Source organism: Borostomias antarcticus (assembly GCF_949987555.1).
Source record: "Borostomias antarcticus genome assembly, contig: scaffold_53, whole genome shotgun sequence".
Lineage (NCBI taxonomy): Eukaryota > Metazoa > Chordata > Actinopteri > Stomiiformes > Stomiidae > Borostomias > Borostomias antarcticus.
Window position 1 is genome coordinate 75,491 of NW_028176149.1, and position 24,510 is coordinate 100,000.

Consider the following 24,510-nt stretch of genomic DNA (forward strand, 5'->3'; position numbering starts at 1 on the left):
CTAGCCAAGTTTCAGTTAAAAACATAAGATCAAGATTGTGGTTGGTGATAAAATCATTGATTAAAAATGTCTTTCCTGTTAAAGATCTGACATTTAATAAAGCTAAGTTTAGTGTGCTGAGGGTATTATCTGCACATTTCTCTGTGATAGTTTGTGGCTGACGAGGAATAGATACTAAATTTGATACATTTGTAGAGCCGGTTGAGTGTTTCCTGTTACTTAGCAGATTCACCATTGTTTTTCTATTACCTATCAAGACAGGAATTGAGGAAGATACCATCACGTTGGGTCCTGGCTTGTCCTGGAAGGGGTCATGAGTGCCATTAGCCTTGTAGCCTGGACCCAGTACATATCAGTTAGAGCTTGCTGTATTGGCCCGGCAGGGGGTAAGGGCGGTTGGGAGCGCGTAATACAGCGCGTGAAGGTGCTTGCTGCTGGATGCCGGTGAGAGGAAGCAAGTGAGAGACTCCCCCTCTTGGGGGGGTGGATCATCGCTGGTGAGTGCTAGTGGGAGGGGGGGAGTGAGAGACTCCCCCTCTTGGGGGGGTGGAGGGGGTGGATCCTCACTGGTGAGTGCTAGTGGGAGGGGGGGAGTGAGAGACTTCCCCTCTTGGGGGGGTGGATCCTCGCTGGTGAGTGCTAGTGGGAGGGGGGGAGTGAGAGACTCCCGCTCTTGGGGGGGTGGATCCTCGCTGGTGAGTGCTAGTGGGAGGGGGGGAGTGAGAGACTTCCCCTCTTGCAGTAGCTCATCAATTTGGCTGAGCTTCAGTGTGGCAGCTTTGATGAGGCCCTTGATTGGTGAGCGTGGTGGAGGAGGGGAGGGGGGCATCGTTGGGTTGTTGTCGATGGGGGGTGGTGTGAAGATTCTTCTTCCTGGCGCGGCTGACATTCCTCCTTTTCACCACTAGTGTAGCAGTGTTTTGTTTGTAGAATAAATGTCATCTTTGTCACAGTTAGCAGTTAATTATACAGAAAGCAAAGCTACTATCACAGAAGACTCAGGACTGAAGTTACCCTTTTCTAGACTTTATTAGTCTGACAATGTGTTTATCCAATGCAAACACACTTTGTTAATGTACTGATTGCTGATGAAAATGTTTGCTAATAACGTAACTGTTCTGGGGTCAACATCTGTCCGTTGTGGTCATATAAAGGAATCGAGCAGAATACTGATGTATATCCTATGTATACAGATCTTAACAGACAGTTGGATTACCTGAAGCCATGAATCACGTGGGTTTATTAATCAATAAGCATATAGTGTTACAAAACAATAGCCCAGATACAATAACTAGGCTGAGTACAATTATTACATTGTTATGCCAATTGTTACAATATCGAGTTGTTGTCGAAGGAGAAGTGGAAGTAGAAGCCAGGAAATTAGAGAAGAATGTAGCGTGAAGAATGCAGTATTATGGTACAGCTGTTGAGCGGCTTAAGGGGCTAGCAAGCTAGCATGTTAACAGGTTACAAGGCTAGGAGGCTAAGAAGCTAAGCTGCCCTCGGCTAAGCAGCCCGCTGGTTCTTAAATACACTCTACCAGGGGGGCGTCATGTGACATCTCAGATTATGGTGATAGGCTGCAATGGTACAGTGATCTAGTCTTTTGTCGATCAGCCAGGTCAAGATTAGACCGTTGCTAGGGGACCGGACATTCTAGATGTCTCCGATGTCTGATTACCCAATTCTAGCAGCTGCTGTTTACTCTTACAGAAGAACTGGTCAGCAGAGAACCTTCCTTGACCTTCTCTGCCCTCAGACTGTGTATGGCCTAGGCAAAAGGTTATCAGAGTTTACTGTGGCCTAAACTGAGTATATGGAAAACAACAAAAAGGTGAAGTTTCTGCCTACTTCAATACCACTGCAATAACTGATTATTAGTCAGATCACTTAAATCATTACAGCTCATTTCATATACAAAGACAACACAATATGCTTTACAGAAAGGGGGAGAGGATGTAGCCTACATGTAGCCTACTGATCCTACCCCTAATTATGTGGCAGACTGCATGGGGAGCGCAGCGACTCAACATAATCGATGAGTTTGGAGAGAGAGAGGGTCGTGCACCAAGACTCCGTGAGCACACAGCGGACGAGGGGGGGGTAGCCGGAGACTAACAGGTCATGCAGTCAATAGATCTAGCTTTGAATAATATTGTAATGCCCTCTGGTTATAATAGAATATCTCTACTGGAGCTGTTTAATCCAGGAATGTGATGAATTTGATCATGTCAGAGTTGCTCAGAGCTTAGCTGGACTGGCTCAGAAGAAATGCATTTATCCTACAGCTTGACCGTAGCTAGCGAGCTAGACAGCCACAGGAGGAACTGGACTGCCCTTCCCCCTTCCCAATGCTGTTTATATTCAAATACACTTGATGAGCTGGGGGGAGGATTCAACCAACGCCAACAGTCATCAACAAATACATTTCCATCCCTGTTTGTCTTCCATGTCTGGTGCGCATTCTCTGCTTTTAAAGTAATATTGAATCCAAGTTCTAATTGTAATCTCTATCTGCGCTGCTGGGATAACTATATTATAGCCTATTATTACTAGGCTACTGTTCACCTTATTATTTATTTATCTAGGTACAGGTAAGAGACGAATGGTTGTAAACCATGAATATAGTATATTGGAATTAATTTAAACAAGTGCATTTGTATTCCATTTTCAAGTATTGCTTATTTCCCGTTCCTATAGGAACAAAGTAGCCTACATTTAGTTGAATTGTTATAGAACCCATGCCTGCATGGCAATAAAATAACATACTGTAATACCTTCTTTTCGTAGGGTAGCCTACTTCTTAAACGTTAGTCTAAGCTTGTTTAATACGTTATTTGACTGTCTACTATGGTCAGCCATCCAGTAAATGTTGGTCAAACTGTACGCTTAATGCATTTCTTCTGAGCCAGTCCCACTAAGAGCAGCTCTGATCAAATTCATAGCATAGACTACTGCATTATAGTGCTACAGTATTTATTCATTGTATATTTAATGTCTTTGTATGCTTGCCAACATTGAAATGAGGTCCCTCGATGATAATAGGCCATTGTTAATCCAAGTGTTCATAATCACAATGATAGTGAGTATACTCGTCATAAAGGCTAATAGCGATTGAGTCCAGTCAAATTGACATTTAAGTGCTCGGTGGTTGTCTTTTAGGCCTAGCCTATTGATTAACAGATACATTCACACTAGCTCATTTGTGTCAAAATACAGTATCCCACATCAGCATGGTGGCTTGTAGAGTCTCTTGCCTTTAGCATACAGGCTTACCTCAGATCATTCACTTCATCATTCATTGTAAACTAGGAGTGAAATCTCAGTGTGTGGTTATGTGTTATTTGTTGATACTTTCTTGATGAATTAAGGTTTATATATATAAAGGTGGTTCCTTTCTCCCTGTTTGGGGGATAAACTCGATTCAAATGCAGACTGCCCATTGGAGTTGATTAGGCCCCATCAACAGTACTGTTTGTTCTTTCATCTGGTTGTTTTAACAGGTTTTGAGGGAGATTTGAATAGTGGGTCCAAACTGGCGTGGGGGCATGGAGACGGGAACAGGACCATTAGGCTACGCTATTGACAACAATGATGGGCTAATAGAAGTGTTAGGCTGTTGATTTAAACAGTCATGTCAGTGCTCACTGCTATGAGATTAATGTAGAATTAATAGCCTATAGAATAACCCCATTCAAAAAAGAAGTTTTGTTCCAATAACCACTGGCCTAGTGAATCTGTTGGCTCGCTCTTTTTTTGCTCCCCACTTGACATCGCTCGTCTTTCGGTAAACAGATAAATTCACATTTGTGTCAAAATCCCGTATCTCACATCAGCATGGTGGCTTGTAGAGTCTCTTTCCTATGGACACACTAGGCCTCCCTCAGCTCATTCATTCAATTCATCATTCAACCAATCACTCTCTCTTCTGCATTCCACATTATAATCACAAGTTCACATCACTATAGGATGCTTTCTCAATTGTTATACATGTACATACATTGTGCATCTCAAATGTAATGTAATTATAGTTTATATATAGGCTAGTTATAGTTTCGCTGAATAGGCTACATTCCAGTCTAAAGTTACCAGTCTCTCAACAGTATTGTCACACGCTCTGCTGCCACTAGTTGCTTCTTGATCAACGATGCCTCCTGGTGGTTAGTGTGCAACACTGCATGAAAACACGTTGGTGGATCCCGCCACTGTGCTGACACCACGGTGCCGCCGCGTTTTGTGAGTTCCAACATCAGAGGCTCAGGCACTGCCCATGTCCTGTCCAAAGAGCCTTAGCACCCTCCAAGCTGACTCAGGTCCATAGTGTCCAGCCAATCAGGAAAGGCCTTACATACATTTCTATGGATGCTGAGTATTCATTAGAGGAATTAAAAACCTGCTCATGACTAAAACATATAAGATGCAGCAGCACTCTCTCTCCTAGCTCCAGAATGAGTCAGTCTGTTTATAATTCAGTCTGAGAGAGGAAGACAATATAGCTGACATGCCTCCTTTTCACCATTAGTGTAGCAGTGTTTGTCAGAAGGCTGAAGTGAAGAGTGAAGTTACGCTTTTAGTCCGAATGCTCTGGGAGAGCTGTGTGGTAGTTTCTCAGTGCTCTCGTGTTCTCCCGTGCTCTGGGAGAGCTGTGTGGTAGTTTCTCAGTGCTCTCGTGTTCTCCCGTGCTCTGGGAGAGCTGTGTGGTAGTTTCTCAGTGCTCTCGTGTTCTCCCGTGCTCTGGGAGAGCTGTGTGGTAGTTTCTCAGTGCTCTCGTGTTCTCCCGTGCTCTGGGAGAGCTGTGTGGTAGTTTCTCAGTGCTCTCGTGTTCTCCCGTGCTCTGGGAGAGCTGTGTGGTAGTTTCTCAGTGCTCTCGTGTTCTCCCGTGCTCTGGGAGAGCTGTGTGGTAGTTTCTCAGTGCTCTCGTGTTCTCCCGTGCTCTGGGAGAGCTGTGTGGTAGTTTCTCAGTGCTCTCGTGTTCTCCCGTGCTCTGGGAGAGCTGTGTGGTAGTTTCTCAGTGCTCTCGTGTTCTCCCGTGCTCTGGGAGAGCTGTGTGGTAGTTTCTCAGTGCTCTCGTGTTCTCCCGTGCTCTGGGAGAGCTGTGTGGTAGTTTCTCAGTGCTCTCGTGTTCTCCCGTGCTCTGGGAGAGCTGTGTGGTAGTTTCTCAGTGCTCTTATGTTCTCCCGTGCTCTGGGAGAGCTGTGTGGTAGTTTCTCAGTGCTCTCGTGTTCTCCCGTGCTCTGCAGCTCTGTTGTTGTGTGTGATCACGCGTGCACCTCGCTCTGCACGAATGCTCTTTACTGAGCTCTGTGTGTCTCCCCTATATGTTATGTGTAATGAGTTTTGGTCAGTGAGGCATTCTTACTCCCATCTATTCTCTGATCTTCTAAAAAAGATTGTCAGTCTTTAACTGGTCAGAACCAGCTGGAGCTGACCCCCCTATAACTTTTAAAAACTGCCACCTCAGTGCTTGGCATGTTTCCACCTCCTCAAATTGCACCATACATACATCCAGTGAGGAGTAACACGTTAGAAAGTACCCGTGCGCAATGCATCAACAATCCCTCGCTACACGGCTGGCAGCTCTGTCTATGGCTCTGACAACGGGAGCTCTCTGCCATGGAAACACCAACACTATTTCTCCCTCCTCAAGATCAAGGACTAAATACTGGTCAAGTGTAATCTATGTATAGAGGCCCATAAGGTGTGAACCTGAATCAGTTATTCTGAAAGCACAAATGCCATGGAAACAGGTATTTTTCCTACCCTCATTCCTTGTTATTATTCTGGAAAAGGTGCAAATGCAGTCACCTCTGTCGTGGTGCAGCAAACTAGCCCAAACTAGCCTACTCCTGATTTCTCTAAATCGTATGCTACCAACGGACACATCACCTAGAAGCTGCGTCAGTTATCGATTCATATCATTGTGGATGGCCACAAGTTAAAAATGCCCTTTTTTGCAACATAGGACTTTCATTTCACTATTAATTTCATGTAGGCTCCTACACATGATTGAAAAGTGATCAGTAGTGACTATATTCTGTATTGGTCCATGTAGCTTACAGCATGCAGCGGGCTGAGAGCTGACTGTTCTATCATCTTCTAGGCCTGTACATCAACATTGAGATTTAAACCTGTAATTTGAGCTATGTGTTCATTTCCCCCTTATCAAAATATAACATGCTGTATACTGTAGGCTATCAAATTAAACGTTTGAGAAGCTTCTCCTCTTGAGGTTGGCGTATTGGTTTGAAGGCTAGGAATGTTGTAGGTCACTGGCCAGAGATGAGGTAGCCTACGAGTTATTGAAAGCTGGGTACCCTTTATTAAGCCTTAGGCTACATATGACATGTGTATATTATAAAAATCATATTATTAAGATGAGAATGTCATTAAGGAACAAAAAGTCATACATGTTTACTTTGTAATTTCAGACTCTCTGGATATGTCCTCAACGAAGCCTCATATGAAGTGGTGGCCTCATCGCTCAGCTCAAACCCCTCCCACCTGAGAGAGTTAGACCTGAGTAACAATGACCTGCAGGATTCAGGAGTGAAGCTGCTCTCTGCTGGACTGGGGAGTCCACACTGCAAACTGGAGAAACTGAGGTCTGTATCCCTGAGCATATTCACATGTTAAATGATGGGATTTAAATGTCTAAGTAATTGAACATCTCTGTCCTTGAAGAGGGATGTTTTGAGCATCAACATTCAAGTTGAGAAATTATCTTTGGACTACAGTTCATACAGTAGAGTTGACAAAATAGGGACTATCATCTCAAAGCATACATACAGACATATACAGACTGTAGGTGGTGGGTGGGTCCTTTATTGAAGGAACAAAGACACAATCAAGACTAAATAAAAAATGTAGATTAGGTACAAAACAGGGGCGCTGCTAGGATCCCAAATCATTAGGGGTTGAGGGAAAAGCATCAGGGGCTGAAGTTTAGAGGCAGTGACACCTGTTAGTTTTGGTTTTGGGGGGCCGCATATATTTATGGGGCCCATTTGAATTCGCCTCTATGCGCCAAAGAGAAACACATACACACTCATACAGATTGCACAGTAATCCACAAACTACTCAAAATAATGTTAAAGGAGAATGCTCGTTTTTGACAACCTGGACCTTATTTATGGCATATTATAAGACGTTTCACTCACCGAGATAACTTTGGTGTAATTCGGAAGCCTGTAGAATAAATTTAAAATCCAGCGCGAGCCAAGTATATCCATGTAATGGCGGCGGACGGGGCACTGAGAATGCAGCTTCTAAAAAATCTGTTTTCATCAATCTGTCTTTATGAATCGCTAGTTGTGCTTACATAGAGCGAGGGCTTGTTGTGGTTTTTCACATGCCTCTGTAATATGATCTTTAGAAACGTCTTTAGAAACAAAATAGCTTCCTCACTTGCTCCAGCACTAATGCGCACAGCGCGCAAGCGTTGCTCCAGCACGCTGTGTGCATGTGTGCTGGAGCAAGTGAGGAAGCTATTTTGTTTCTAAAGACGTTTCTAAAGATCATATTACAGAGGCATGTGAAATACCACAACAAGCCCTCGCTCTATGTAAGCACAACTAGCGATTCAAAAAGAGAGATTGATGAAAACAACTGTTTCGTGGCAGAAAATATATTTTTTAGAAGCTGCATTCTCAGTGCCCCGTCCACCACCATTACATGGATATACTGGCTCACGCTGGATTTCTACAGGCCTCCGAATTACACCAAAGTTATCTCGGTGAGTCAAACGTCTTATAATATGCTGTAAATAAGGTCCAGGTTGTCAAAAACGAGCATTCTCCTTTAAGTGGCATCAAAATGTACTCTTTAGTGTGAACTAAATCAACAACATCAGCACGGTTCAAACAGAGGACATAACTTCTCTCTAGTATGCTTTGACTAATCTGAAGCTATCACTGACTTGGGACACCCAGGTGTTGGACCTCTCAGAACACCACAGAAGACAGGCTCACGTCCTCCACCTCCACAATGTCAACCTGCTGAAGTAGCAGTGGTTGTAACTGAACGTGTCGACTCCTGTGTGTCACATGAGATGGTCACCTGAAACACAGATCATGATGAGAATGAATACATTCTGATGAACATAACCCATACAGCAGCATAGAAGCTCACATTCACTATAACAACATGAACATAACCCATACAGCAGCATAGAAGCTCACATTCACTATAACAACATGAACATAACCCATACAGCAGCATAGAAGCTCACATTCAATATAACAACATGAACATAACCCATACAGCAGCATAGAAGCTCACATTCACTATAACAACATGAACATAACCCATACAGCAGCATAGAAGCTCACATTCAATATAACAACATGAACATAACCCATACAGCAGCATAGAAGCTCACATTCAATATAACAACATGAACATAACCCATACAGCAGGGATCTTGCTGGTATATATCTAATAAGCATGTCAGACATATGTTTTGGAGCACGGTTGTGGAGTGATTTATAAACCAGTAGAAGAATCTTGAAGTCTATTCTGAAGCTGACGGGTAGCCAATGCAGAGCCTTCAGGACGGGTGTGATGTGAGCCCTCCGTCTGGATTTTGTAAGGACTCGTGCCGCGGCGTTTTGTATAATTTGCAGACGATTGATGGTTTTCTTTGGTCTGCTGGTTATAAATGCATGCATAAGTCTTTGTGTCGGCCTTTGAAAGGAAGGATTGCACTTTTGCCATGTTTCTTAAATGATAGAAAGATACGCTAGTTATGTTATTGACATGAGATTCAAAGTTCAGATCAGAGTCGACTATGACACCTAGATTTCTAACCTGGTGTTTGGTGTTTAGTGCCAGTATATTTAAATGTGTGTGTGTGTGTGTGACCTCAGACAGGTGAGGGGGAGGGCTCTGTATGACCCTGGTGACCTCAGACAGGTGAGGGGGAGGGCTCTGTATGACCCTGGTGACCTCAGACAGGTGAAGGGGAGGGCTCTGTATGACCCTGGTGACCTCAGACAGGTGAGGGGGAGGGCTCTGTATGACCCTGGTGACCTCAGACAGGTGAGGGGGAGGGCTCTGTATGACCCTGGTGACCTCAGACAGGTGAGGGGGAGGGCTCTGTATGACCCTGGTGACCTCAGACAGGTGAGGGGGAGGGCTCTGTATGACCCTGGTGACCTCAGACAGGTGAGGGGGAGGGCTCTGTATGACCCTGGTGACCTCAGACAGGTGAGGGGGAGGGCTCTGTATGACCCTGGTGACCTCAGACAGGTGAGGGGGAGGGCTCTGTATGACCCTGGTGACCTCAGACAGGTGAGGGGGAGGGCTCTGTATGAGGCATGTGTGAAGGCGAGGAACGTCGGGGTCTTGCAGGGGGTTGGGTTCCACCAGTGGCAGGGGGTTCTAGGTGGGGGGAGCAGTGTGAGGTTCAGGTGGCGGGTGCTGTATAAGCCCCCCATCCCTAAAAGGACAGGGGACTTGCAGTGGAGAGTCCTGCCCTGATGACCGAGCGCTTTCTGGCCGGGCTTGACCCCGGGGTGGGGGAGGGGGGCCCATACTGTGGGGAGGTGGAGACGGTGGTTCATGTGTTTTCTGTTTGTCTTGTTCCTCTGTTTGTGCTGTTACAGCCCTCATGTGTGAGGTTGGGGTTTGTGTTTTCTAAGGAACTGTTTGTTTTGGGCCCACAGTACACGTGCAGGGGGAGGGCAAAGTGTGTTTTGCTCAATGTTGTGTTTGGGTGAGCTAAGTTGTCCATTTGGATGACAGGGAGGAATAAGGTGAGAGGGGCGGGGCCACGGACCCAGTCCAGGTGGTTAGGGGGAGGGTCTCTGCTTCTTAGGGTAGAATACACCTATTTTGTGATCAATAACAATGTGGCTGAGTTTGAGAGGGTGTGGGGTCTGGGGGTGGCAATTTGTACGGTGGGGGCAGATGGGTTTGATGTTTGATAGTGAGCTGATGCCGTTCTGTGCTACTGTGTGTGTGTGTGTGTGTGGGGGGGGGTTGTTGTTGTGAGTGTGTTGACTCGAACTTCATCTTCCTGCTTGATTTGAAGGGGGTGATTTGTGTATGTTAAGGAGGGTATTTGGTGTCTGTTTTCTCCCTATCGTTTTGATTTTGGGGGGACTAAAAAGGTTCGGGGCTAGAGGAAGAACATTTGGGGCGTCAGGTATGAGGCTCCCCCTGCAGAACACTTCTTTAGTCTCAGAGACATTCAGCTCCAAGGAGCTCTCCTCCATCCGGGAGGTCAGGGTGTTGACATACTCAGAGTATGTGGACAGTGACTGCTCCTTCCTTATCCAGACATGCACAATTGTCACTTTTTGGTGAAATTTGCTGTTTTGAATCCAAAATAGGTCACCTACGTGATTCGTGCAGATCAGATTTTGGGGAAGGGGTCAAGAGCCTGAAGCGACTTACATAGAAAGATAATAAATCTGTGAGTCTGTGAGTGTGGACATTGGGATTGAGCCAGTGGAGCGTGAGAATCTGATACTGTGGATGTATGTTTGGATCTGTATGCGCGGATATTGACAGTCAGTTAAAAAGCAGCAAGCGAAACTGAGTTCAAACTCAGTTCACTACTCACAGTTCAGCGCAAGCCCAGTCTGGGACCTGCTGTTTGGAAAAAGCCAAGATGCCACAGTGCTGTGTGGAAGTGCGTGCCAGCCACAAACCTCCATAGAGAAGATCAACTGAAACCCCCAAAAGTAGCCTACCTGCAGTCGTAAAGCCCAGGAACATATCCCCCTCACATTTCAAAATATAGGCTTTACCCCCCCACTTTTCTAATCTCTCAAATTACATTTATTTTTCCTGCCACTCTTGGGCGATCACTCAGCTGTTTGTCTGCTGTGTTTCTCTCACTGCAAGGTAACCGCAGCGAGGTAACGAGCAAAACCTGCTATGGATTTTCAGAGACTTGGCTGTTCTCACGCAATGAAAGCGGAATGGATTCAATTGGAGATGTGACTCGTCTCTGTATGTGAACTTTTTTATTCTTACCACTGCGTCAGGTAGGAGTAGGATATATGCTAGTAGCTAATTCAGCTCATCAAATAGTTGTGTAACTGGTGGGGCTGCTGCCCTTTTGCTCATTTCCTTTGTAAATGTGAGCAGTATCTTTGATAGCCTACGTTGCATTAAATGGGTTAATAATATTAAATTGACTGCACTCATATAGCACTTTATATCCAAAGCACTTTACAATGGCCTCATTAAACCATTCATACACACATCCACACACCAATGGCAGTAGCTGCCTTGCAAGATGCTAGCCTGCTCATTGGGAGCAATTTGGGGTTATTGCGCAAGGACACTTCGACATGTGGACAGGAGGAGCCGGGATTTGAACCGCCGACCCTACGGTCATTGGATGATCTGCTCTATCTCCTGAGCCACAGAACTAAATTTGTACTTTGAACTTTATCTTGCTCTTGTAATTCTGTTAGATTGTGACCAGCACCAGGGTCATTCTAAAAATCATCCAATAAATGATCATTTGGTAGCTTATAATAAATAAATCCCTGCATCCCCCCCAGCAGGTGTGTGTTTTTCTCTGCTCAGGCCTCCGTCTCTCTTTCTCACCCTTAACCAGTTGGCATGTCTGCTTATCTGGGCCACCAGTGTCATGTCATCTGCATACTTGATCAGTGTCGGCTCCTCTCTGTTACCATGATGCTGTACCCAGAAGAGGATGGGGAGATGCTCCATCTAGAACTATTACAGCTACGTACTGAGGCCTGTGATGAAGGAATTCTTCAATCCATTAGATCAGTGTTGTGTTGACCTGTAGTTCATGAAGGTGACTCAGCAGTGTGTGTGTGTACCGTATTAGAAGCAGATGAGGTCTGTGAACAGAATCCTGGTGTAGGGGGAGTCCAGGTACTCAGCCACTGTGTGTAGGAGAGAAGGACTGGCCTCTCTGACCCCTCGCCTTGCAGGCAAACTAACGTGGGTCTAGACCAGGACGGGCGCGTGCACTTCTGCCGCTCTAGGAGAAAAACAATGATGCCGCGCCTATCTACAACGTAGGCCTACAGTACCATACCAGCAGCAACAATAAACAAATGTTAATATGCCCTACACATACACTAACCAAATAGTCTAGTGTTATGTTATGTTATGTTATTTTTATTTATAATGCGCCCCCCAACCAACTGTTACATCAGCCCGGGGCGCAGCCCGGGTACAAAAAGAGACAAACAAAAACAAGGGACTGCAGAGACACAAAATGAAACTACATTTAAGACACAAGACAAGGACATAAATTATAGATCATCTGTAACAAAGAGGTGCGTTTTAAGCTGTGCTCTAAAAGAGTCCAGGGTGGTGGCGGACTTGATGTTCAGAGGAAGCTTGTTCCATAGCCCAGGTGCATCACAGAGAATGCACGGTCTCCCTTTGTGACAAGCTTTGACCGTGGGACCTTCAGGGTCATCTGGTTGTCAGATCTGAGCCGGCGACCAGGCCTGAAGCTGGTAGGTTGGTCCAGGAGATCTTTGATGTAAGCTGGGGCGAGACCATTGAGGGCTTTGAAGACATACGTGAGGATCTTGAATTTCACTCTGCGCTTCACTGGGAGCCGGTGAAGGGAGGAGAGGACAGGAGAAATGTGTTCCCTCATCTTAGTGCCTGTCACCAGCCTGGCAGCGGCATTTTGGACTAGCTGCATGCTGTGGATGGTCTTGTCGGTGACCCTGGCATAGAGGGCATTACAATAGTCCAGTCTGGAGAAGATGAGCATTAGTACGACCCTCCGTAGGTCGCTGGAGGAGAGGAAGGACTTGATTTTGGATACTGTGCGCAGTTGGAAAAAACAGGATTGCACAACAGATTTCACTTGCTTGTCAAACTTGAGGTCTGTGTCAAATATGACCCCAAGTTTTCTGACGTGGGATCTTTTAAGTGTGGACAAACATCCTAGATTATTTCTGATCTGACTGATCGAGGTGGAGTTGCCGATCAGAAGGATTTCACTCTTGGTGTCATTGAGCTGCAGGAAGTTTTGTGACATCCACTCCTTTATGTCCCGCAAGCAGTCCTTCAGACAGTCCAGCCCAGAGGGATCGTCTGCCCTGAGTGGAAGATAGATTTGAGTATCGTCGGCGTAGCAATGGAAGGAAATCTTATGGCGATGAATGACTTGGCTGAGGGACAGCATGTGGATGGAGAAAAGGATGGGACCCAGTATTGAGCCCTGAGGGACCCCGCAGGTGAGGTTGACATGGCAGGATGAATGGTTGGCTATATTCACTGAAAAGGTCCTGTTGTTGAGGTAGGACTTGAACCAGGACAGGGCTGTGTTGGTGATGCCAACCCCCTGTTGGAGGCGGTCGAGGAGGATGGTGTGATCTATAGTATCAAATGCTGCACTGAGGTCCAGGAGAACCAGTGCAGCACATTTCCCTGAGTCAGCGATGAGGAGTAGGTCGTTTAACACCTTCAAGAGGGCAGACTCGGTGCTGTGGCCGGCCCTAAATCTGGACTGACATTTCTCCAGTATGTTGTTGTGTTGGAGACAAGGCTGCAGTTGACTGAGAACGGCCTTTTCCAACAGCTTTGACAGAAATGGTAATTTTGAGATGGGTCTGTAGTTGCTGGGGATAGTGGGATCTAGGCTGGCTTTCTTAAGAAGGGGCTGGACCACCGCTTCTTTTAGGCATGATGGAACGATACCTGTGGCCAGGGAGCAGTTGATGATGGACAGGATGTGAGGACCAACTGCCTCAAAAACCTCCTTAAGGAGGGGGGCAGGGACGGGGTCATGAGGGGACGTGGCTGGTCTCAAAGCGGCGGCCATCTTGGAGAGGGATGAGAGGGAGATGGAGCTGAACACGGAGAAGGTGGATGAGCATCTCAGAGTAACAGCTAGGTCCCGGGTGGAGGGTGGGATGTTTCTTCTGATGTTGTCGACCTTTTCTGAGAAAAAGGACAGAAACTCATCACACTTTGTAGGGGATGCATCCTGGATAGCAATAGTAGGAGGGCAAACAACAGAATTGATGGTTCTGAATAAAATTCTGGAGTTTGGAGCATTTGCAATTAGACTAGCAAAGTACTTGGCTCTCTCTGCTTTAACCACCCTGTGGTAGCTCTTCTTTCTGTCCCTCAGTATTTCGAGAGAGACCTGCAGGCCATCTTTCTTCCACCTCTGCTCAGCCTGTCTCCATGCTCTTCTCTCTGCTCTGGTGGTCTCATTTAGCCAAGCCACAGCCTTGGGTTTGGGCTCTTTCATCTTGAGAGGGGCAATAGAGTCCAGAACAGAACGGCAGGTGGAGTTGAACACGGACATTAGCTCCTCTGGGTCTGATGACAGCACCTCACCTGCCCTGGTGTTTTGGGCGGCAGCAAAAGCAGAGGAAAACTTAGCAGGTGTCTGGGCGCTGATAAACCGTGAGAGGCGTGCAGGACATTGGATGTTAGTGGAGGGCTGAGACAGAGAGGATTGAAACACCACAGCATAATGGTCACAGTCAGTATGGGCTGTCATGGTTTCCACATTGCTGACAGGGAGATTGACAGAGAGGACAAGATCTAAGGTGTGACCTTTTTTATGGGTTGGGACGGAAACATGTTGGGTGAGACCAAAAGAGTCTATCAGGTCCATAAATTCTCCCTCAAAGCTCCTTGTGGGATTATCAACGTGGATGTTGAAGTCTCCCAAGATCAGCACTCTGTCATGGCTGGGAATGATTTCACTGAGGAGGTCTGAGAATTGAGTTGTAAAATTCTTACTCTCTTTGAAAGACTTGCTGTCCGTTGGGCGGTAGATGGTCAGAACCAGGAGGGGGTCAGACATGCCCACTTTTACCAGAAGAGCTTCAAAACTGGAGTATGTGAGGCAGTTCAACACAGAACAGCTGTATTTGTCCTTGTGCATGAAGGCCACGCCCCCTCCAGTCTTTCCGCGTCTTGGGTTGCTGTGGTAACTCCAGCCAGCGGGGCACAGTTCATTGAGAGAAGAATAATCCCCAGGGACTTGCCATGATTCCGTGATTGCGAAGAATTACAGTTGTTGTTTGGAAATTAACTCAGACAGAACGGATGTTTTCTCCTTAACCGATCTGGCATTGAGAAGCCCGACTTTCACCGTAACTTCACTCGCAGACGAGGTAGGTGTTCTTGCCGGCAGGCTGGGTTCGGGCTGGATGGGACCGGGGGGACAGATGGACCTGGTCCAGGTCTAGGGGACAGATGGACCTGGTCCAGGTCTAGGGGACAGATGGACCTGGTCCAGGTCTAGGGGACAGATAGATTGTCTTTGGAGAAAGTTTCACCGCTCTACCCGCACGATGTCCTCGGCGTCTACCTCACCTCTCCGGTGAATCCGTCGGTCAGTAAAGTTAACGTTACTCCAGGGCCCGAAAGGAATAACAAAGGTAGGCAATAGGTGGTTCGCCTGTGTTTGTTGATCCTCGCACCAAACGAGGTTTTCCTCCATTGAGGCACGGATGTCAAAAAGCGCTCTCCGATCATAACTGTAAATGATCAGGTTTGATTGCAAGATACTTTGACATAGTAAAACGAACAGATTAACATGAAACGCCAGGAATTGGAGTGCGTGGCTTGCTGCTGTCATCATCATCACCTTTGACCTTCTCCTATCTGGGCTGTGCAACGCTAGTCTCTCTAGTTGGTGTTAGTTGTGTTAGTTTAGTGTCCTCAGTGTCAACAATATATGCATGACACAGCATTATGCAGATCCATACCAATAACACCCAGGTCTGCAGAGTAAATATAACCTGGTTCCACATTCTCTACAGCAGAGATGACAGCTCACTTACTATTAATACATTTGTATTACAATACAAATCTTACAATACAATTGTAGCTCCTTGTAATTGTGTAGCAACTCATAATGTAATAAAGGCTCATAATTTAATAACGGCTCATAATGTAATAACTTATTACATTATAAACTAACAAAAGTTCATAATGTAATACTCAGCTCATAATGTAATAAAACCATGCGCTCATAACGTTCTAACTGATTTGCGCATAATGTAATAAGAGCTCATAGTGTAATATTACTAAATACTAATGTAATTACATTATGAGCCTTACTGGGGCCGCTCATAACAGCTCATAATGTAATAATGGCTCATATAGTTAGAAAAGTGTTAATTATCATCATTTTTACCTCTGCCATTCCTGTGGGGGAGGAAGGTAATGCTTTCACTTGTCTGTCTGTCTGTCAAACAATACATACAAAACGTCAAACATCAAAAAATGATTGCCCTTGCATGCCTCGCAGCCAAACGGCTGATATTAATGAATTGGAAAGTGAGAAAACCAGGCTGTTTCTCTAGAAACAGGTGTCTAGAGGACTTCCTCCATCTTCTAAGTATGGAAAAGGCCACGTCCATCCTCAGGGACATAGACCAGGACACTAGCGAGCTCTGGGACACACTAAGGCTGTTCCTACATTCACAAGAACATAGGTATTTTTCCCTACATAAGCAGTATTCAACACTACACAATCCAATATCCTCCCTCTTATAAATAGGACTAATTCCCAGACTGATGATCTGTGTGGATAGGTAGAGCAATCAGGAAACAGTGCACTTTGCCCCCCCCCCTCCTCTAGATCATTGTGATTGTCGTTGTTTTCATCGCTGTCTTTTGTGTTGTTGTTGGTTTGGTGTCTGTTCTTGTTGTCTTATGCTTTGTGCATTGCAATGTAGCTGTCCTGTTTTTGTTTATTGCTTATTGTGTATTGTGAGCATGTGGTTGTCGTTGTTGTTTTGTGGGTTTGTTGCTTGTTTTGTGTCGCTGATCGTTGTGTGCTTTGTTTGAAAGATTGTTGTCACCTTGCGAGCTGTCTTTGTTGTCAAAACAATAAAAACTATAAATATAAAAAAAGAAAAAAAAAAAAGAAATGCTATATTAAATTGCTAGGTATGATGTTAAAGACATGTAATGCAACTAGGATATGAAATGTATGTGTAATGCTTTTGTACACACCGAAACTGTCTTAACAATTGTAAAAATTGGAAATTGGATCCTTAAAGTCTTAAAAGGCATTGAATTCATTCATCTTAAAATGAGGCCTTTATTTAGAGTAGTCTACTTGTCCACCTCTCCCAAAGGTAGTTTGTGTTTGAACACATAGACAAGCTACAGGTCAGACACGAAGCGCTCTGATCTAGACGGAGCACATTGGAACGCTCTGGGGCATGGAGGACCGTCTGAGGACAACCTAGAGCAGGCATGGAGGACCGTCTGAGGACAACCTAGAGCAGGCATGGAGGACCGTCTGAGCACAACCTAGAGCAGGCATGGAGGACCGTCTGAGGACAACCTAGAGCAGGCATGGAGGACCGTCTGAGGACAACCTAGAGCAGGCATGGAGGACCGTCTGAGGACAACCTAGAGCAGGCATGGAGGACCGTCTGAGGACAACCTAGAGCAGGCATGGAGGACCGTCTGAGCACAACCTAGAGCAGGCATGGAGGACCGTCTGAGGACAACCTAGAGCAGGCATGGAGGACCGTCTGAGGACAACCTAGAGCAGGCATGGAGGACCGTCTGAGGACAACCTAGAGCAGGCATGGAGGACCGTCTGAGGACAACCTAGAGCAGGCATGGAGGACCGTCTGAGGACAACCTAGAGCAGGCATGGAGGACCGTCTGAGGACAACCTAGAGCAGGCATGGAGGACCGTCTGAGCACAACCTAGAGCAGGCATGGAGGACCGTCTGAGGACAACCTAGAGCAGGCATGGAGGACCGTCTGAGGACAACCTAGAGCAGGCATGGAGGACCGTCTGAGGACAACCTAGAGCAGGCATGGAGGACCGTCTGAGGACAACCTAGAGCAGGCATGGAGGACCGTCTGAGGACAACCTAGAGCAGGCATGGAGGACCGTCTGAGGACAACCTAGAGCAGGCATGGAGGACCGTCTGAGGACAACCTAGAGCAGGCATGGAGGACCGTCTGAGGACAACCTAGAGCAGGCATGGAGGACCGTCTGAGGACAACCTAGAGCAGGCATGGAGGACCGTCTGAGGACAACCTAGAGCAGGCATGGAGGACCGTCTGAGCACAACCTAGAGCAGGCATGGAGGACCGTCTGAGGACAACCTAGAGCAGGCATGGAGGACCGTCTGAGGACAACCTAGAGCAGGCATGGAGGACCGTCTGAGGACAACCTAGAGCAGGCATGGAGGACCGTCTGAGGACAACCTAGAGCAGGCATGGGCAACTTTGATTATAGAGAGAGAGACACATGTTTTATCCTCACTACCCGAGGGCCAGGTTGTAATCATGCATTTCCACCAGTGGGATATTGTAACCCCATCACTCAATTAGCCAATTATAGTTACTACATTAATGAAAATAACTAAATATATGCCGGTAATCAAAGTTTATTGGATGGACTTTCAATTTTTCATATATAAATGGATTTAGTAGGACCTAGGCTAATGCTTCTATTCATTTAATGAACTCTGCACAAAACATTCCCACTCCTGAGTGGTATAGTCTACCATTATTTCAGTGCAACGGTGTCTCAAAAATTATGTACAAATGTTAACACTGACACTAAATGCACCAACTAATATTCATGTTCATAGTGCATTTTTACTCTGCCATCTCATACCATGACGTGTTTCCAATAAGCATGCATTCATCTCAAAAGCCATTAACCTTCACCCACAGGTGAATCAGTATAAAGTTCTGTGTTAATGAGATACTTGCGGCCTCTCCTGCTGACGTACAAAGGACTCAATGTCAATGTTTGTGCATCAATCTGCATGAGCTGGAACAGAGTTTCATCTGTCAGCCTGTTTCTCTCTTTTGACTTGATGTGCTTCATTGTTGAGAAGCTGCTCTCGCAGATGTAAATGTTCCCAAACATGCTGGCCATTGAGAGTGCGAGGGAGTTTTTGGCCGCTCATGTTTGTTTTCGTCGTGTGTTGGTCATCCATGGTGTTGGTGGTGTCGTCGCGGAGGCCGGCAGAGTGCAAACCAAGAGGAAACAGTACTGGGCTACAGCGCTCTAGCGCCCTCTATCGGTAGACAGTACGGTCGACTACGGTTCAAATGTGGACAAATGCCGTCAATGACAAAAAACTGATATTTGGATAGCAGGTGAAATTTATTGATATTTGGAAATTGACTCGCGAGCTCTAGACAGTCTGGGGCCTTTCTCGCTCGGTGTTTCGCCGGTCTAGAGCGGAAGCGCGATGACGCATCGCATAATCATCCGGTCTGGACCGGAAGACGAACAGTTGTTGTAATGTTTTTACTGTAGGCTGCCCATGGTGAAGTTTCGAGTAGATAACATTCGCGATGGCATCACCAGGCATAACACCGACGAAGATTGTAAAAGAAGATGCGAGGAGAACTACCGGTTAAGGAAAAATAAAGCAAGCGGATGTTGGAGGCGGGCTCTACGGGCTCGAGCCGGATGATGGGGCGGGCTTAAGGCAGTAAAGTAAATAGATACCAGGCTCTTCTCCCGAGGAGAGACGCGAGGCTAATAGATACCAGGCCCTCCTCCCCGAGGAGAGACGCGAGGCTAATAGATACCAGGCCCTCCTCCCCGAGGAGAGACGCGAGGCTAATAGATACCAGGCCCTCCTCCCCGAGGAGAGACGCGAGGCTAATAGATACCAGGCCCTCCTCCCCGAGGAGAGACGCGAGGCTAATAGATACCAGGCCCTCCTCCCCGAGGAGAGACGCGAGGCTAATAGATACCAGGCCCTCCTCCCCGAGGAGAGACGCGAGGCTAATAGATACCAGGCCCTCCTCTACGAGGAGAGACGCGAGGCTAATAGATACCAGGCCCTCCTCCCCGAGGAGAGACGCGAGGCTAATAGATACCAGGCCCTCCTCCCCGAGGAGAGACGCGAGGCTAATAGATACCAGGCCCTCCTCCCCGAGGAGAGACGCGAGGCTAATAGATACCAGGCCCTCCTCCCCGAGGAGAGACGCGAGGCTAATAGATACCAGGCCCTCCTCCCCGAGGAGAGACGCGAGGCTAATAGATACCAGGGCAGGCCCTCCTCTACGAGGAGAGACGCGAGGCTAATAGATACCAGGCCCTCCTCCCCGAGGAGAGACGCGAGGCTAATAGATACCAGGCCCTCCTCCACGAGGAGAGACGCGAGGCTAATAGATACCAGGCCCTCCTCTACGAGGAGAGACGCGAGGCTAATAGATACCAGGCCCTCCTCTACGAGGAGAGACGCGATGCTAATAGATACCAGGCCCTCCTCTACGAGGAGAGACGCGAGGCTAATAGATACCAGGCCCTCCTCCCCGAGGAGAGACGCGAGGCTAATAGAACTGGTTGTAACTGAACGTATCGACTCCGAGAGCGTGTCGACGGGGTGGAGCAGTCTGACTGCGCTGGGGTCTCCTCTCCAGAGGACTGGGAGGCTTGGGGTGATTCAGCTGAGGGCTGGATGTTGGAGGGGCCCTCTCCAGACTCCAAATCAAGGCCACCAGTGATGCTTTGGGAGGCTGTGAGGCCGATGATCGATAGGGCCTTCTCCTCCTCCGGGGTGAGGGAAGGCACGGTGCTCTGCCTCTCGGCGCACTGCCGCCCCCCGGCTTTTGTTGTTTCGTTGTGCTTTAACCGCATGTGGTTTGCTTATGATAAGCAAGTTTCACATTGCAGATTTTGCACTGCACACTGTTTTCCCCTTCTTTCTCAAAGTATTTCCAGAATGTACTTTTACGAGCAGCAGACATGTTGTGATTGATGTGAGTAGCCTCACGCAGGTAGCCAGAAACACAGTGCGCAGGTGCATGAATAACAAAGCTCTTTTTTTTCATAGTGAAACAATTACTCGCCATGGTTACTCGAGTACTGACGTCAACAACGAGTACTGCCCATCCCTACTTGCTAGCAAGCTGAGTTTTAGATAATTTCATAGCTGCATGATATGTTGATATCGTATGATTCAAAAGGTTTAGTACTAACTAATGTTAGCTAGCCTATCAATGTTAGAGCTACAAGGCCACAGATGGCAAGCTGAAGGTAACTAAACGTTATGTGACTGAAAGCTAAAGTTTGACTATCGACATGGAGGGGGGACCTTTGTTGGAACATAACCTCGCGTCAGGTTTCCATTCTGCTTTAGCTTGGTGCTATCGGCTGAGCATTAGCTGTGCTGTTAGAAACCCCAAGCGTGTTCCCTCCCTGGCTCAGAAACAGCCTCTCACAGGGGGTAAATAAAGTCACCGATTACAAGTGTCATCAGTCTCTGGGTATATTTTTGCCAGTCTGGCGTTCGTGTAATGCACTCTAAAGATAACTTTGAACAGACAATTATTTAACAGACAAACTCCAAATGTGCTCTCCCTGGCTCAGAAACAGCCTATCATATCCCTTGATAATAATAACATTGTTAAAGTACTGGTGTGTTTGTGTAACATTGTTTAAGTATCAGTTATAGTGTGTGTGTGTGTGTGTGGTGTGTAGTCGGGGGTGAAAGGTTGCAGGGTAGTCAAGGGAAAAGGGACAGGCTGGAGATTCTGGTGAGCTGGATTGAGATGATCCATGATCCACTGTCCATTATCCATGGGTCTGATTCAGGGTCCATCGTTCATAGTCTTGGCATGAGGGGATGATGGTGGGAAGCTGCTGAGACAAAGCCTGTGTTTAAAACAGCTGGAATAGCTGGTTGAGCTGGACTCCCAGCTGTACAGCACACTCCTTCAGAACCCTGCCTCTGAACCTGTCTGCTCCAGGGGACTGCATAGACAGGACATCTCTCCTTATACATCATGTGTTCACTGCAAATGAAGCAGTTTGGTGATCTTCATCATCATGATCATCATCTCCCTACAGACTGAATGGATGCAGACTAACAGGGAAATGCTGCCAGAGCTTTTATCTTTGGAATGAGACTCTTATCAGTGACATGATGGGAGATATTATGAACTGTTACAATCATAGCAGATGATCAGCTGGATGTTCCCACTAGAAACAGCTAAACTACAGTAACTACAGATAAACTACAGTGTAAACCTACCTGAACTCTCATGAGGAGTTTCATTGGTTGGATTGGAATGTCTCAGTACTACAGAGACCAGGCTTTTCCATTTCTATAATAAACCTGGAGTCTCAGAGCATTCTTATTTAGCATGGGTTACAAGGAAGAGAAAGCATATCAAAAATATTGACTGACAAAAAAAGATCACTTTGTGTGCGAACCAGGGCAGATCCAATGTTCAAATATTTGTCTGTAGGAAGATGGAATATAATCCTTCAACTCTCTCTTTTCACCAGCAGAGGGTAGTAATGTGTTTGTATCGATGTGTTTCTACAGGCTGTCGGGCTGCATGGTCACAGAGGAAGGCTGTGTCTCTCTAGCCTCAGCTATGAGGTCAAACCCCTCCCACCTGAGAGAGCTGGACCTGAGCTTCAATCACCCAGGAGACTCAGAAGTGAAGCTGCTCTCTGCTGGACTGGAGGATCCACACTGGAGACTGGAGAAACTCAAGTAAGGAGAGAGTTTTAAATCAAGTGGAAGAAAATCACCCAGTGTCTCTTATGTAGCCCCCCTCTCTGAACTAGATGGTCTCAACTTTCACAGCCTACGAGTCTCTTGACAGAACAGACACAAATCACCCTATAACCAGAAGGGCACTTTGAGAGTGCAGACCTCCACCCATGATGCATGTTGTCAGCATGTGCAGTAGCATTAGAGAACCTAGAGGAGACAAATGTCAACAATATACTGGTGGTGCATCAGCTGGGGTTGGTCCAACAGGTGCTCTTCAGCTCTGCTCTCTGATGTATTTCAGATACCTAGATAGCTACATATGACAGGACCGACAGCAGTCATCTGGCTAGCTATGAGCATAACTAGCTAATTCAAAGCAGTTGATCTTTGCCTTCATGCCATGATTCAATTATTTTGGTCCTAATACCCGCAGATAATACAGGGATAAACAGCCATGGATGTATTAAACATGGCAAAGTACCCGTAGGTGCTGGTCTGGTCTCTCTGTCGTGGTCAACAAAAGTGAAAAATGATTTTTCAATGAATTTGGATCCTCCCTGTGATTCAGATCCGCTCTCTCTAATTGAATGGGTTCTTCCTTGGCTCATGCTACAGTCACCCTTCCACGGGAAAATAGGTCTGGTAGTTTTTACATAATCCTGCAATCAACCTGTAACTAACAAACACATAAAGCCCAAAACTGGTGACGTCTCATTGCATCATCCTCATCATTCCTCTGCTTATTCCTACAGTGTGGATCATGGTGGAGAGATCAGGATCAGACCTGGACTTGGAAAATGTGAGTATTGACATTGACATTGATTATTCATGTGTCTTAACTGAAGCTGAGTTCACCACCATTATCTACTTGGGCCTAGAAAACAGGGGTCATACAAAATACAATACAATCTGTCACAACTGTTCAAACACCTAAGAGCTGCTTACACTTGAACTATATTCATAGTGATGGGTACATGCGCACACACACACATACACGCACATACATATGCACACACACACACACACACACACTCATAATTGTTGGATCAGCACCACTTCATGTCCAGTCCCTGATCAGAATCCGGTGAGAGGAGAGGTTTTTAGAGCCCTCTTAAGTGGTAATGACGGGGATCTGCTCCCACTAAGCTTTGGTATCAGTGTTGGATCCTCTGATGCTGTTGTTGGTATCCATAGAGTACAGGTGGATGGAATGATGTTAATACTCTGCTCATTTGTTCTGAGGAAGTTGGTGGTAATCTCACTCTTCTAATGGTGCTCATGTTTCCATAACAGTGCTTTTCAGTGGCGTGTGGTGCGAGTAGCCAAGGGAGGCAGTGCCTCCTCCCAAATATGAAATGAAACAAATAATTGATAAAGCAAGATTAAAATAAGAAAAACTGTAAAAATATATATCTACATTTAACATTCATGGATTACCCAAAACATTTTATCCTGGACAGTCATCAATCACAGTGTCTTTAGGTTCACCCTCCAAAACGTGTTTCTATCAAACCCAGAATCAAAGGATTTGAGTACTCAAGATGACTCTGTGTGTGAATCAGCTCATGCCTGGTTAGAATTGAGAGTTCTAGCTGCTGTTGTATGTGTGCTTGTATTTTCTGTGTATTTGTTGGAAAGGGGTTTATTGATGATTGGCCTACACTGCATGTCAGTGTGGTTGTGCTGGTGACTGTTTGTCATCCATGGCAGAAGAGTTCACAGTGCAGTGGGACTCAGAGCTGTCATTATTGCTAAAGTCTGGAACCTTGTGAGACCATCCTGGTCCCTGGAGAGAAACAGACTGTGAGCTTGTGGGGTCAGGATGGTCTCTTGAGGTTATAGGTCACAGCTTCCTTGTCTGTTTTGGTGTGTTTGTGTCTTTAAGTGTTTCAGACGAAGGGAAGGAGGAATGTGAGTTAAGTTGGGCTACAAGGTGAAGAAGCCTCCCCCCTTGGCTCTCCTGACTTGGGGAGAGGGCCTGTCCTTTCCATAGGTCATGAACTAGATAGGGAAGCGTGTGTGTGTGTGTGTGTGTGTGTGTGTGTGTGTGTGTAGTTGGGGGTGATAATGTAGG

At 46.4% G+C, this 24,510-nt stretch overlaps 1 protein-coding gene across 1 annotated transcript in view; it reads left to right on the top strand.

Moving 5' to 3' along the window:
* The window catches only part of LOC311328763 (uncharacterized protein), a gene marked incomplete at its 3' end in the record, with an annotated part of 67,151 nt that overhangs the window by 26,326 nt on the left and 16,315 nt on the right, over nt 1–24,510 (top strand). Inside the window, exons 4-6 of the mRNA XM_084462675.1 lie at nt 6,429–6,602; nt 22,260–22,433; nt 23,189–23,235. Coding sequence (XP_084318801.1) covers nt 6,429–6,602; nt 22,260–22,433; nt 23,189–23,235 — 395 coding nt within the window. The remainder of the gene's footprint in view (nt 1–6,428; nt 6,603–22,259; nt 22,434–23,188; nt 23,236–24,510) is intronic.